At 48.6% G+C, this 12,347-nt stretch overlaps 2 protein-coding genes across 2 annotated transcripts; both read right to left on the bottom strand.

Annotated features, from left to right (window-relative positions):
• Positions 1 to 1,566: 1,566 nt before the first annotated feature.
• lrit2 (leucine-rich repeat, immunoglobulin-like and transmembrane domains 2) lies at positions 1,567 to 4,623 on the bottom strand (the record flags this gene model as incomplete). Its single annotated transcript, XM_084470476.1, has 3 exons — positions 1,567 to 2,507; positions 3,244 to 4,034; positions 4,508 to 4,623. The coding sequence occupies 3 exons, from the start codon at positions 4,621 to 4,623 to the stop codon at positions 1,567 to 1,569; spliced, it is 1,848 nt and encodes a 615-aa protein (XP_084326602.1).
• A 1,961-nt stretch (positions 4,624 to 6,584) lies between these two features.
• lrit1a (leucine-rich repeat, immunoglobulin-like and transmembrane domains 1a) lies at positions 6,585 to 9,751 on the bottom strand (the record flags this gene model as incomplete). The annotated part of the gene is made up of 4 exons (XM_084470060.1): positions 6,585 to 7,684; positions 8,273 to 8,578; positions 8,722 to 9,182; positions 9,630 to 9,751. 4 exons carry the CDS (start codon positions 9,749 to 9,751, stop codon positions 6,585 to 6,587), a joined length of 1,989 nt encoding a protein of 662 aa, XP_084326186.1.
• Between the last annotated feature and the right edge of the window lie 2,596 nt (positions 9,752 to 12,347).

Genomic DNA, 12,347 nt, shown 5'->3' with positions numbered 1-12,347 from the left:
GCAAATATTGGTTCATAAATGTAATATTATATTTTACTCTTAGGGCTGGCGTTGAGAGCCATAGTACAATGTCTGCTCTTCCTGTTATACTATTGTCATTTTCAGACAGTATCACAATGAACAGAAATCAATCCTATGTCGTTCAATTGCAGGAACACATTTTGGAACATGTAACCGATCAGATGTAGGGATAGACGGTGGCTGGCCAAACAGACTGAAAGATGTGCGGACATGAAGTCTGATCTGGCATGGATCTAACAGATACCAACTGATCTTCTTGCGTCACAGTTGGTCGGGGGAGGGGGGGGGGGGATGTATGCATAGACACAGAGGGCATTGGTCGGCTTGTTGTGTCGTCCAATGAGATGGAGGAGGAGGACAACGGGGGGGCGGGGGTCGCAGCTGAGGGAAAATGCCAGTGTTGAGTGGTGGGCTTACGTCAAATGAACAATGCCATTGGCGGACACATATCCCCCGGTGCCATCTGCCTGGGGGTCTGACAGAATGGTCCGAGTTGATGACGCCAAGTCACATTACACGTGTGCCGATCCCATTTAATATGCACACGTCTAAGCACTGACGCATGTGGGTGTACTTAATGTGCTTCCACTGTCTTTAAAGGGAATAAAGGAGTCATCCAGGTTCAACATGCTGTATCTGTTTCACTGAATCCTGATACTGGCGGGTGGCGAGCTGCAACTGTAAATGTCAGGGTTTACTGGTGGACTTTGAACAGCCTTTACAAAGGCAAAGACCATCAGCTTACAATAAGGTCATCAGCATAATCGAGGAAGTAACAGATCTGTTCAGGATTGAATATTATTATGGAGCTCATGATAACACACAGATACACACACACACACACACTTTCATTGAAATGCCATTGCCATGGGCAACAGGTGCATGTACTGCATATATTTGCTGCATATAACTTTCAAATGCCTTTGAAAGTTATTCTTGTCAAGTGGTTGCCAAGAAAACATGAAAATCGTCTTTTATTTTTAAAAACATACATGCATTTCCTTATTTAAACTTATTTGAACTCATAATAGCATTGCTATTACATTTTGACAAAATATTTGACCATAACTGCCAAGCATAACACAATCATTGCTTGCATAATTTGGTTACAATCCAGTCAATGCATGCACAATTAATATATAACACGATCATAATAGGCCTTATTACAGAATGTGATGCTGTGGTTAACACAGCATCACATTCTACCATCATATCAATCATTAATCTTCAAATCAGTAATAGCAGTCATCGTTTCTCCCGGGCCTAGAACAAAGGAAGAGAAAATATTAAAATAAAGGCAACTTTTAATCAATAATAAATATACAAAATGCTTTGTATGAACATTTTGTAATATTCTGCTCAAAGACTGCATTTTATAACATGCTTTAATGTATTTAAACAGCAAGTTATTACTTGACTAACTATGTGTTGAAGGAAGAGGAAGAAGGTGGAAGCCTTAATACAAAAAGGGTGACCTCAATTCGTAAAAATAACGACCCAAAACAAACCAAGCAGCCCTGATTGTCTTCTACACACTACCATCTCCTAATACAGTTCTGCAGTGAGTCTGCAGTGGTCCGCCATTTTGTTCTTCAGCCCCCTGTCTTCAGACCTCCTCCTCACCTTTCGGTCTTCGCTGGACTCCCTGTTCACCAGTCCCTCGTCGCTGGCCGCCTGCAGGCTGTCAAACGTGCTCTCCCTCTCCCTCTCCCTCTCCCTCTCCCTGCCGGCTCCCCCTCCTCCCCCGCCACCACCACCCCCACCACCCCCGCCCCGAGCCCTCTGCTGCCTGTTCCTCCAGGCCTTCACCATCCCCTCGGGGCAGGCCAGCTTGGCGTCCGTGGTGCACGCGTACATCCCCGCCGGCACCGCCAGCACCATGGCCAGCACGATCACCACGATGTGGATCAGCTTCTCCCGCTGCTCCTTCTCCGTGACGTCACTCCCTGTCACAAACACCAGGCACTGCCCCGGCCGCGGGCTGCCGTTCTTCAGCGTGACACAGATGTCGTACTTGGTGGCGGGCATCAGGTCGGACACGGCGTAGGCGTTGAGGCCTGGCCCCACGTGCACCGTCTCTCGGGCGCCGGGGGCCCCGTCGGCGCGGCCCAGGTGCACCGTGAACCAGGTCTCCGAGGGCCGCTCCAGCGTGGCGTACCACTCGATGCTGATGCCGCGCACTGTCTGCTTGGCGATGCGAATGTCGATGTAGACGTTGTCCTCCTCGCCGACGCCGGGCACGGAGGGGCCGGAGCGGGGTCGGGGGGCGTTGGGGGAGGACGCCGACCTGGCGTTGGTGCCAGCGTCGGAGGAGGAGGAGGAGGAGGAGGAGGAGGGAGTGTGGAGCACTTCCAGGGCGATGCTGACGGAGGAGTTGCCCAGGAAGTTGAGGGCGCTGCAGGTGTAGAGGCCGCGGTCCACGGGGTGCAGGGCGGGGATGACCAGACTGGTTCTGATGATGTCGGTGGAGATCCATTCCTGGGATTCTGGGAGGAGGAAGAGGAGAAAGAGAGAAGGGCTGTTTGTTTAAAAAGTTGGAGCAATCACGTTGTGGAAAAGGGTGTGTCACAGACACTTTTAAACATGCACAGAAAAACACAGACATGTGTGACACAAACACACAGACACGTGTGACACACACACACTCTCACACACACACACACACACACACACACATACAGGCAAGACACACACACACCTATAAACACACACACACACCCATAGGCCTACACACTCACACACACACAACTCGTCAGACACTCAAACAAGCTGTCTTCCAATGTCTAATCTGATATGTAGGCCTATGTAAATACATTGAAATACAAACTAAAGGATGTTGTATTTCACTTTAGTGGGTCAACAGCATGGGCTCTGCTCGGAACTGTACAATGGAGGGTTTAAACGTCTATAGGCCTAGTGACGCGCTGGTTAATTACAGTAGGTCAACACACGCGTATTAGGTGGCGCTCGCTCCACCACCGTAATCTCCAACATCTCCTAATCAACATCAGCGATGTACTTGCAGATTAAGAGAATCAGTGGTGATTAAATTGCGGGCAGGCTAATATCTCTAGATATGTCCTTCACCCTCTTATGGAAAGGCCACGCCGCGACCCCTTCGTAAAATAAGAGGTTTTGCAAACCAAAGTGTGTATTTAAATGTATAATGAGATAGTAGGGACGCTTATGTTGCCAGTGGACACGTCGACATCAGACTCTTACCGCGAAATCCTCTGATTATCTTCAGGCCATATGTCCACCACACCGCCGGCTTGGGCCGGCCTCGAGCCATACACTGCAGGGTGACGTTGGCCCCTAGGGGCATGCTAATGTTGGTGAACGGGGTGGTGACCACGGGCCTCAGACACCGCTCCAGCTCCGTCTCGTGGAAGAACTTCCCCGCTCTGGCGTCTGGGCCCGAGCAGGTCAAGTAGGAGTTCATCAGGAGGATAGGCGGGCCGAGCGACTTGGCGAACTCCACAAAGCCCGCCAGGCGGCAGTCGCAGAGCCACGGGTTGTCGTGCAGCGCCAGCACGACGTTGGGCACATGGTGGCTGGTCTCCTGGCCGCCGGTGCTCTGGATTCTCTGGTAGAGTGGCCAGTTCAGGAAGACTTCCCTCGAAATGACCGAAAGCTGGTTGAACGACAGGTCTAGGTAGGTCAGACCGGGCAGGTATTTTAACGCGTGTTCGGGCAGCACGTCGAGCTGGTTGTGCTTCAGGTCCAGGATCTTGAGCGCGGGCGTGTCTTCGAACGCCGTCCACGGCACCGATCGTAGCCGGTTACCTTGGAGACGTAACTCGGACAGGTTTCTCAATCCCTCTAAAGCCTTTGAATTGATCAGAGTGATGTCGTTAAAGTTTAACCACAGGTTTTCCAAGTTGGGGACGGTTAAGAGGGCTCCCTTGGGGACTTCAGTGAAGTGAGACTTTTCTATGCGGATTTTGATCATATCTATCGGAATGTTGTCCGGTATGGCTCCGAAGGCACTCTCCTCCATGCATATAAGTGACCTGGGGTGGAAGGGGATCACGTTTTAGTGGCCTACTCTTTAATTCACCTACTTCTATTTGATTCCTTATCTCTCCTATTCAACTCAGATGATATGTATATATATATATATATATATATATATATATATATATATATATATATATGTATATATATGTGTATATATATACATATATATATATATATATATATATATATATATATACACATATACATACATAGATTTACGCTCATAAATCATTATCATGATATTCATGCCTATTCTGGATAATTATTATCCAGAATGAATTGAGTTAATGTAAAATATTAAAATATCAATATAAAATACCATTTAAGATGTTTTTCAATATAAATAGCATTTTGTCATTTCAATAAATATATCACGACAACTTTAGCATATCTTAAAAAATCTGCAAACATTGACAGTGAAAAAAACTCTAATACTAGTGTCTAATTCTGGGTAAACCCTTCTTACCTTCCATTACGGTCTGCCACGCAACTGCACCCTGTTAAACATTGAGTCAGAGACTTACATACTCGCACGTTCACCGTCAACACAACTATTAATAGTAGTCTACAAAATATGTCCATAGTCCGTTACAATTCCCCCAAAGACATGTGCGGGCTACATTTGTGGTCAAGGCATGTCGAATGCTGCAGACGAGAGAAGCCTATTAAGTCTTTAATCCCTGGTGTTCTACCTAAGACACTAGAGGGATGTAGCCCTCAGGAACAACATGCATGCTTAACACCTGACGCTGGTGGCTGGGCTGACCCGATTGGTCCCCTACCATCCGGCTGGGTTCTAAAGGCTAGGCTGGGGGAACTGACTGCAGAATTTGGCCTTCAGTCTCCCCATGGACACATGAAGTACTCCATAGGATGTGTTAGAAGGATTGGTCAGGTTTCTGAGCAGGTTGGGGGATAGGACATCTTCTGGACATTGGGGTTTCAAACCGAGAACCTTCCGGATGTGGATGACTACCGGCCGGCAGGTTCTCGGTTTGAATCCCAATGTCCACAATCCCTATCCTGCCCTCACGCCAATCTCTTGCTTGGTTAGATTAGGATAAAACTGATGAACAGACCAAATAATAATAAATAATTTCAATACATCTGTGTTTCAAATATTTATGTAAACCCTTCCCAGATTATCAATCCATTGATCAGACAACAATTGATTCATTTCACGCTACAGACAACGGAATGAAACCATGAATATTAACCCACACGATGCTTCAACAACTGTAAATATAAAAGTTTATTTCAATCCATTCAAATAAACATACTTAGGGATAAATAGATCTATATTTATATGGGGCATGGCACAAAACAGGGGAGCATATCCAGAGATATGGTACGAAACGCGAGCGTTTCTCGTCCAACCTCGCCCGTCCATTGCCACCTATTTACACAGAGTCTCTCTCAGTCCTTTCTGCTCATATCTCTCCAGCTTCAGCTTCATCACTGCTTCCTGCGGTGTGTGTGTATGTGTTGAACCACGCCTTGCTCGGTGTGTGTGTGTCTTCTTCTCCGAGACCACCTGATGGATATATATACTGTATATATATATACAGAGGTAAAGAATATGCAAGTGTAAATAATCAAGGAGTGTATTTACAGCATCACACGGGTACACAAACAATGGAATTCCTCGTAGTGGTCACGTTCCCCTTTCACATCGGATCAGTTTGGGTGGAGGTGTCTTTGTGGGTTGCGCATTAAATGATCGGAAAATATAAACGTTTTCCACGGTTTTCCAATTATTTATCCTTTTATGAGTTTCTTTAGCAGGCATTGGTTGTATAAACAATATGCTGTACACCTAGAAAATAAATCAGTGGTTGCTTCTGAATCGATTCATGACACTCAGTGTGGTCATGAGCTCCAGCCTTTACGTGTTTAGTTGGATGTTGGATTGCCCGTGCACACGTCATCTTAAAACCTGTAGGGAAGGGAGTAAAGCGAGTGAAGGTCCCCCTCTAAACCGATATCTCCATGATGGTGCACCGTGCGAGGGTCCTCCGGCAGAAGTTGACGTGCTGCGGGCGCGGCGGCGTCGGCGGCATCACCCAGCGGGGGGCCACCGGTGTCGGGGAGGAATCCCAGGGCTGTGGGGTGTGTGAGCGAGTGGGCGGGTGGCTGCCCTCCCCACGCTGGTGGGGGGCGGCGGGGAGGTAGTGATGGGGGTGATGGTGCCGCTGCTGAGGCGTAGGGTCCGGCGAGGGAGAATGATGCGCGTCTCGGTTCTGTTGACGACGATGAGGATGGGTGGCAGGGGGCTGCTGAGGCGAAGGGTCCCGCGAAGGAGGAGGATGATGATGATGATGTGCGTCTCGGTTCTGTTGACGATGAGGCTGGGCGGGAGCCGGTGGGTGCTGCTGGGGCGAAGGGTCCGGCGGCGGAGGAGGAGGAGGAGGAGCGTGTGGAGGGTGAGCGTGCGCGTTCTGTTGAAGATGGCGATGCTGATGGGCAGGAGGTGGATGGCGGTGCAGGTGGGCGCCGGGAAGGTGGCGCACAGCGGCGGCGGGGGCTGAAGCTGGAGCATGACGTCAGCAGAAGTACTCGTTGGGCTGGCCCTCGATCTTGGCCGTGGCCTCCGAATCCAGGCTGGAGCGGGCGGACAGCAGCCGGTTGGACTCCTCCGGGTTCAGCCGGGTCAGGTACTCGCCCTCCAGGCCCTTGGCCTTGGTGGCGGGCGACAGCGTCTCGAAAGTCACGTAGGAGTCCTGGATGTCCTTGGACTTCTTGCCCCAGTACTTCTGGATGCGGCGCTTGAGTGCGCCGCAGCACACGATGACGGTGAGCGGCACGGCGATGATGCACGCCACCGTGATCACGATGACGTTGATCAGCTTCTGGGTGCCCGTGGCGCTCGCCGCCTCGTCCGTGGAGAAGATCACGCACTGCTCCTTCTTGGGGATGAGCCCCCGGACGCACACGCAGGCGATGTATTTGGTGCGGGGCACCAGCCCCTCGATGGTGACCCGGTTCTGCCCCGCCCCCACGTTGATCTTCCTCATGTCGCGCTCCCCGAACACGGCGTACAGCACGCTGAAGGCGGTGGTGTTCTTGGCCTTGGGCGCCCTCCAGTTCAGGGCGATGGTGTTGTCCGTGTCGCCCACCACCTTCACCGAGCGCACCACCCGGTCGGGGTCCTGCTGCAGCGACGAGGTGTTGGCCGCCAGGTTGCTGAGGTTGGTCTTCTCCAGGTCCAGCAGGCCGTCCTGGGCCGAGGACGTGGCGGGAGCGCCGCCCGGTGGACCGCCGTCGGAGCCGTCCGGCGGCCCGGCGGCGGCGGCGGCGGCGGCGGCCACCGCGCCCTGGTCGAGGGTCAGCGGCGCGGCGGGCTCCGGGGCCGGAGGGCGAGGGGTGGTGGTGGTGGTGGCCGGAAGCGCGTACCGGGCGACCAGCTTCTCCTGGTAGGCGGCCTTGCCCATGGGGTTGGGTTTCTTGGCCTTGGGTTTGCGGTCGGCGCCGGTCTGATTCCCGTCCGCCTTGGGGCCGTTGGACACCATGAGGGAGATCACGGCCTCAGCCTCGCCGGCGTAGTTGACGGCCTTGCAGACGTACTTCCCCGAGTCCCGGTAGGACACGGCCGGCACGCTGAGAATGGACCAGGTGATGCCCTCCTGGGAGATCTCCTGCTGGACTGTACAGAGGACAGAGGAGAACAGCGGCTGTAGGAGGTGGGTCTACTCGCATACAAACAAACTGACGCAGAGTTTGGCTTTCAGAGGTTAAAGTGCACCTGTTTGACTAAAGACGTGGATAAATCTGTCGACTACAGTCTTCTCAGTGGACTGTAGCAAATGGTAGGCTTATCTATCCATCATTCAACTAGGTGGACATGCCCACTTGATGCCACTATGTCACAGGGCACGGTCGAATTTAATATGGCTTGTAATGGATAATCCCACTCACACCTGGTGGTAAAATGTGGGGCCCTTTAAGAAAACATTATTAAAACTTTAATTGCGTTTGTTGAAGCTTTGTTTTTTTGTATATTTATTTTTTATTTATTATATTTTTATGGTAGGCCTACAATATTATAGAAAAAAAGTGCAATATGGTGATTTAATGGAACGTCCATCAGAAGCTGGATGAACTAGTTATGTAATAGGCCTACGTTATAAAAAAAATGGATTTAGCTAAAGCGTAGGAACAGTGACTGATAACCATGCAAGGAGAAAGAAAAGTGCAACGCACGCAGAGCCAAAACGACGAATCTCCGACTCACCGGTTCCGTTGATCAACTTGCCGTCCGCCCTGCGCCACGTGAGGTCCGGGATGGGCACTCCGATGGTTCCGCAGCGCAGCAGCACGTTGTTCCCAACCGCGCTCCGGACGCGCGCCACCGCGGTGTGGATGCGCGGGAGCTGGCACCGCCGCAGCTCCACGTCGCTGAACAGGATCCCGGACTCGCTCTCCGGAGCCGAGCAGCGCAGTCGGGTGTCGATGAACGCCACCGAGAGAGTCGGCGACTTCTGAAACTGGACCAAGTCGTAAATCCGGCAGTCGCACACCCAAGGGTTGTCATGGAGACCTGAGGGGACAAAAAAAATGGTTCCCATCAAACCACGCAAACATCAGAAATTCAGACTGATTTCTGATTTGATGATCCTGAATTGAGTTAAATTTGTGTTGAAGACTTCTATTGAGTGTTCATATTTAACATATCTTCATCACCTAGTATTAGTTTGGAGCTCTCGGGCCCTTGCGCCGGTTTGACGGAAAGCCAGGAGGCGAGCAGCTCAGCGGGCAGGGTCTGCAGGCTGTTGCTGGACAGATCTAGGTAGGTGAGGTTCCTCATGTACAAGTTGGCCTCCACCGGCAGAAAGGTCAGCTGGTTGTTGTGCAAATCCAGCAGTCTGAGGCTGGGCATGTCCATGAGCGTCTCCCAGGGGAACGCGGTGAGCGCGTTCCCGTCCAGCCGCAGCTCTTCCAGGGTAAGCAGGCCGCGGAAGCTGTCCGGGCTGAGGCTGGACAGCGCGTTGAAGGACATCCACAGGAACTCCAGGCTGGAGAGGTAGTTAAAGGCTTCGCCCGGGATGTTCTGGATGGCCGTTTTCTCGATGCGCAGTTTGGAGGTGTCGGCGGGGAAGCCGACAGGCACGAGGGAGATGTCCTGGTCGTTGCAGATGACGCTCCTGGGGAAAAAGAAGTCGCGCTTTGCAATTCAGATCATCATGAGAGATGATAGTTCTACAACTGACAATTAACGCAGGTTGTAGGCCTGTGCGCATTTGCAACATATCCATTGAAATAATAATAATTGCAACATGTAGCCCTAATCTGTTGGTTTTGTATTAAATACTAGACATAATACGTGAATGGTTTGTGTTACTGCGAGGTTGTCTTTTATACAGTCAAATTAGATGACATTGAAATGCAGAAGTTAAAAATGGCTTTGGGAGATAAGCCAGCGTTTAACAACATTCATCTTTCACTCCCTGAATTATTTTGAGTGTACGTTCACATGCCAGCATCTGTGTGATGCTGCGTGCAACTGGCCTGCACGGTCAAACGACCAGCATACGATCTGCACAAACGGTGTCAGAAAAACACTTAAATAAACTCAATAGATTAACCCTTACCTTGCTTTAGACCCGTCACTCAGGTTGTGGTAAAAGCAGCTGCACTGGGACGGACACGCGCCCACCGAGGGGAGAAGCGCACCTGTGGCCAGGTGGAGCCCCAGCACCAGGAAGAGGAACATTTTGGCGCGCGCGTTACATAAACATACATACACACACCCACACACACACCTGCCCTACATGCGTCCCCCTCGCGCGCCCACTGAAGTCTCTCAGACGGTTTGGTTTTGTCTCATTGACCGGACTATCACCCGCATGGCTTTGTCCCACCGCTCCGCTGTCCCATAGTGATCTGACCGCTTCGAGTCCACAGATAAAAAGGATAGACAAGGATTAACGGAACGACTGGCGTTCTTTTCATTTGGATGCGTATTCCGCATCCCAGAATCCGATAGGCTACACATACACAGATACATCCCTATTTATTACCACAGGGAAAAAAAACTTCCGAAATGGTCATAATCCACTCTGATGCGCGCTTTTTTTTATTGCCTCAAACGTAGCTTGTTCATTTGAGCCCTGCTTCCGTGCCATGGTAATCTGGCAGCTGGACTACGTTTGCCACAAGGTGGCCCCTATATCAAAGTATGTGGCTCCTGAGGCCACTGTGCCCTCATTACAACACAAAGACTTGAAGAGATGATTAACCCCACTCATTTTATCTAAATTATAACAGATACGATGATAAAAAAATATAAATAAAAATATAAATAAAAAATAATAATAACGTTTTTAAAATCATGAAGTCAATTATTCAAATAGTAGGCCTACAATACAAAATCAGCTAAAGCCACAATTATTATCAACGTTGTGAATGTCATGTGAAAGTCACTCTAAACAGTATAGCAAAACACTACAATACCATAAGCATTTTACAGCACTCAGTAATTACATTTTAAAACTGCAGCCTTTTGATTAAGTTCCAGCTGAATAAGAGAGCTAAGTAGCTTTCTGTAACTCTCTGTATGACCAGTTTTGATAGACTTTGCCAAAAAATAGACCAAAGAAAAGCTGCCGTATTTTGCAATGAATAATCCTGCCACTTTTAGATCATTACAAAATTTCAATGAAACCTCAGAGTTTCCGCACATTTAGTTTAGTGTAACACTTGGACCGTGCTGAAAAGTGTGCCGGCTCTGGCTGAAGCGATTGTGACGTGATCAGGGCTTCACATGATGACCATAGACCTATAGTGTGGGAGGTGTCAGCAGAGGCTTACTGCTGCCACCTCCCACACTGTAGGGCAATAATAGGTTTGAGTGGATCGACTGAAATAGGACATGCCATTCCAAAGGTCATAATAATTGGTAATTAAGCTTAATGTATCAGAAAAAATATATAAACACTGTACCTCCTCCTTTATTTTCAGTTTGTGTTAAAGTGTGTGTGTGTGTGTGTGTGTGTGTGTGTGTGTGTGTGTGTGTGTGTGTGTGTGTGTGTGTGTGTGTGTGTGTATGTATGTGTGTGTGTGTGTGTGTGTGTGTGTGTGTGTGTGTGTGTGAGTGTGTGTGTGTGTGTGTGTGTGTGTGTGTGTGTGTGTGTGTGTGTGCACTTCTCTGTGTGTGTGTGTGTGTGTGTGTGTGTGTGTGTGTGTGTGTGTGTGTGTGTGTGTGTGTGTGTGTGTGTGTGCGTGTGTGTGTGTGGGTGGCGGGGGGGGGGGGGGTTTGGTGTGGGTGTGTGTCAGTAAAAAAGCACATGCACACATAAGTGTGTTTAAAATAATATATTGAGTAGCCTTTTGTCCTCCCCTTTGTCAACAAACATACATTCCTTTCCAGTTTGACCTTCCACTAAAACCCCACCTCACATCACAGCTATTTTAAGATTTATGCACAGTCTCTTTAAACTGATCTCAAAATCTGTCGGGCAATCAAAGTCTTTATGTCCAAGGTCTCAAACATTCCATACTGTTAATCTCTATACTAATGAAGGAAGGCTTTTCATTGATTCTATGGACCAATTGGACAAGGATTATTTGGATGTAGCCTTCAGCGTTAATATGTTAACACTTCTCATGGGATAGCGACAAATACACGTGTAACTATTAATGGTTTGGTATTAAAACAAAAAGTGTCTGCCTGATACATTTATATTGCTCTTTGTATGTATATTCCTCATTATAAAGCATATTTTAAGAATACATATCCGTAATTTGCAATTTGTTTAGCTGATTATTTTCATTCAGTCCCTATTTAGTGAAACAAAAGTAAAGGCATATAAGGAAAGTGTTTTGATGATTCCATATGAGGGCATATGCTTTGTGCCATTGCCTGGCCAGATGGTTTTAGATAACACAAAGTCATGTTTGGCTTGGAATATAATTCACAGCACACCTAACACATGTTCCTTCTGGTTGAGGTATTTTTCAGAAGAAGTTGGCTCTACATGAGAAAACAATCAAGTCCCTTTCCAAAGCCTTCTTTCAGGAAAATTATTCTCTACTCTTCAACTGTTTGCTGTTGTGTTTTTTTTTTATTATTCAAGCAAATCTATTGTTGTTATTCCTTAATGCAAATGGATTTTCCAAAGTGTGTCATGACATAAAGAAAATACTAAATGTTTTCATAATTTGCCATGTCATATGATTTTTAAACGTTTCACTTTTCAACACCCCAGGGTCACCAATTTTATAATCCGGAAACCTAGACCTCACTGAAACAATGTCAGGCTTGTCTAACACAAGTAGGCTATGAGGTATTAAAAGCATTGGGGTGTCGC

The sequence above is a fragment of the Micromesistius poutassou genome (genome assembly GCF_964030765.1).
Source record: "Micromesistius poutassou genome assembly, chromosome: 7".
In the NCBI taxonomy this organism is placed as follows: Eukaryota; Metazoa; Chordata; class Actinopteri; order Gadiformes; family Gadidae; genus Micromesistius; species Micromesistius poutassou.
This window is presented reverse-complemented; position numbering and strand designations above follow the sequence as displayed.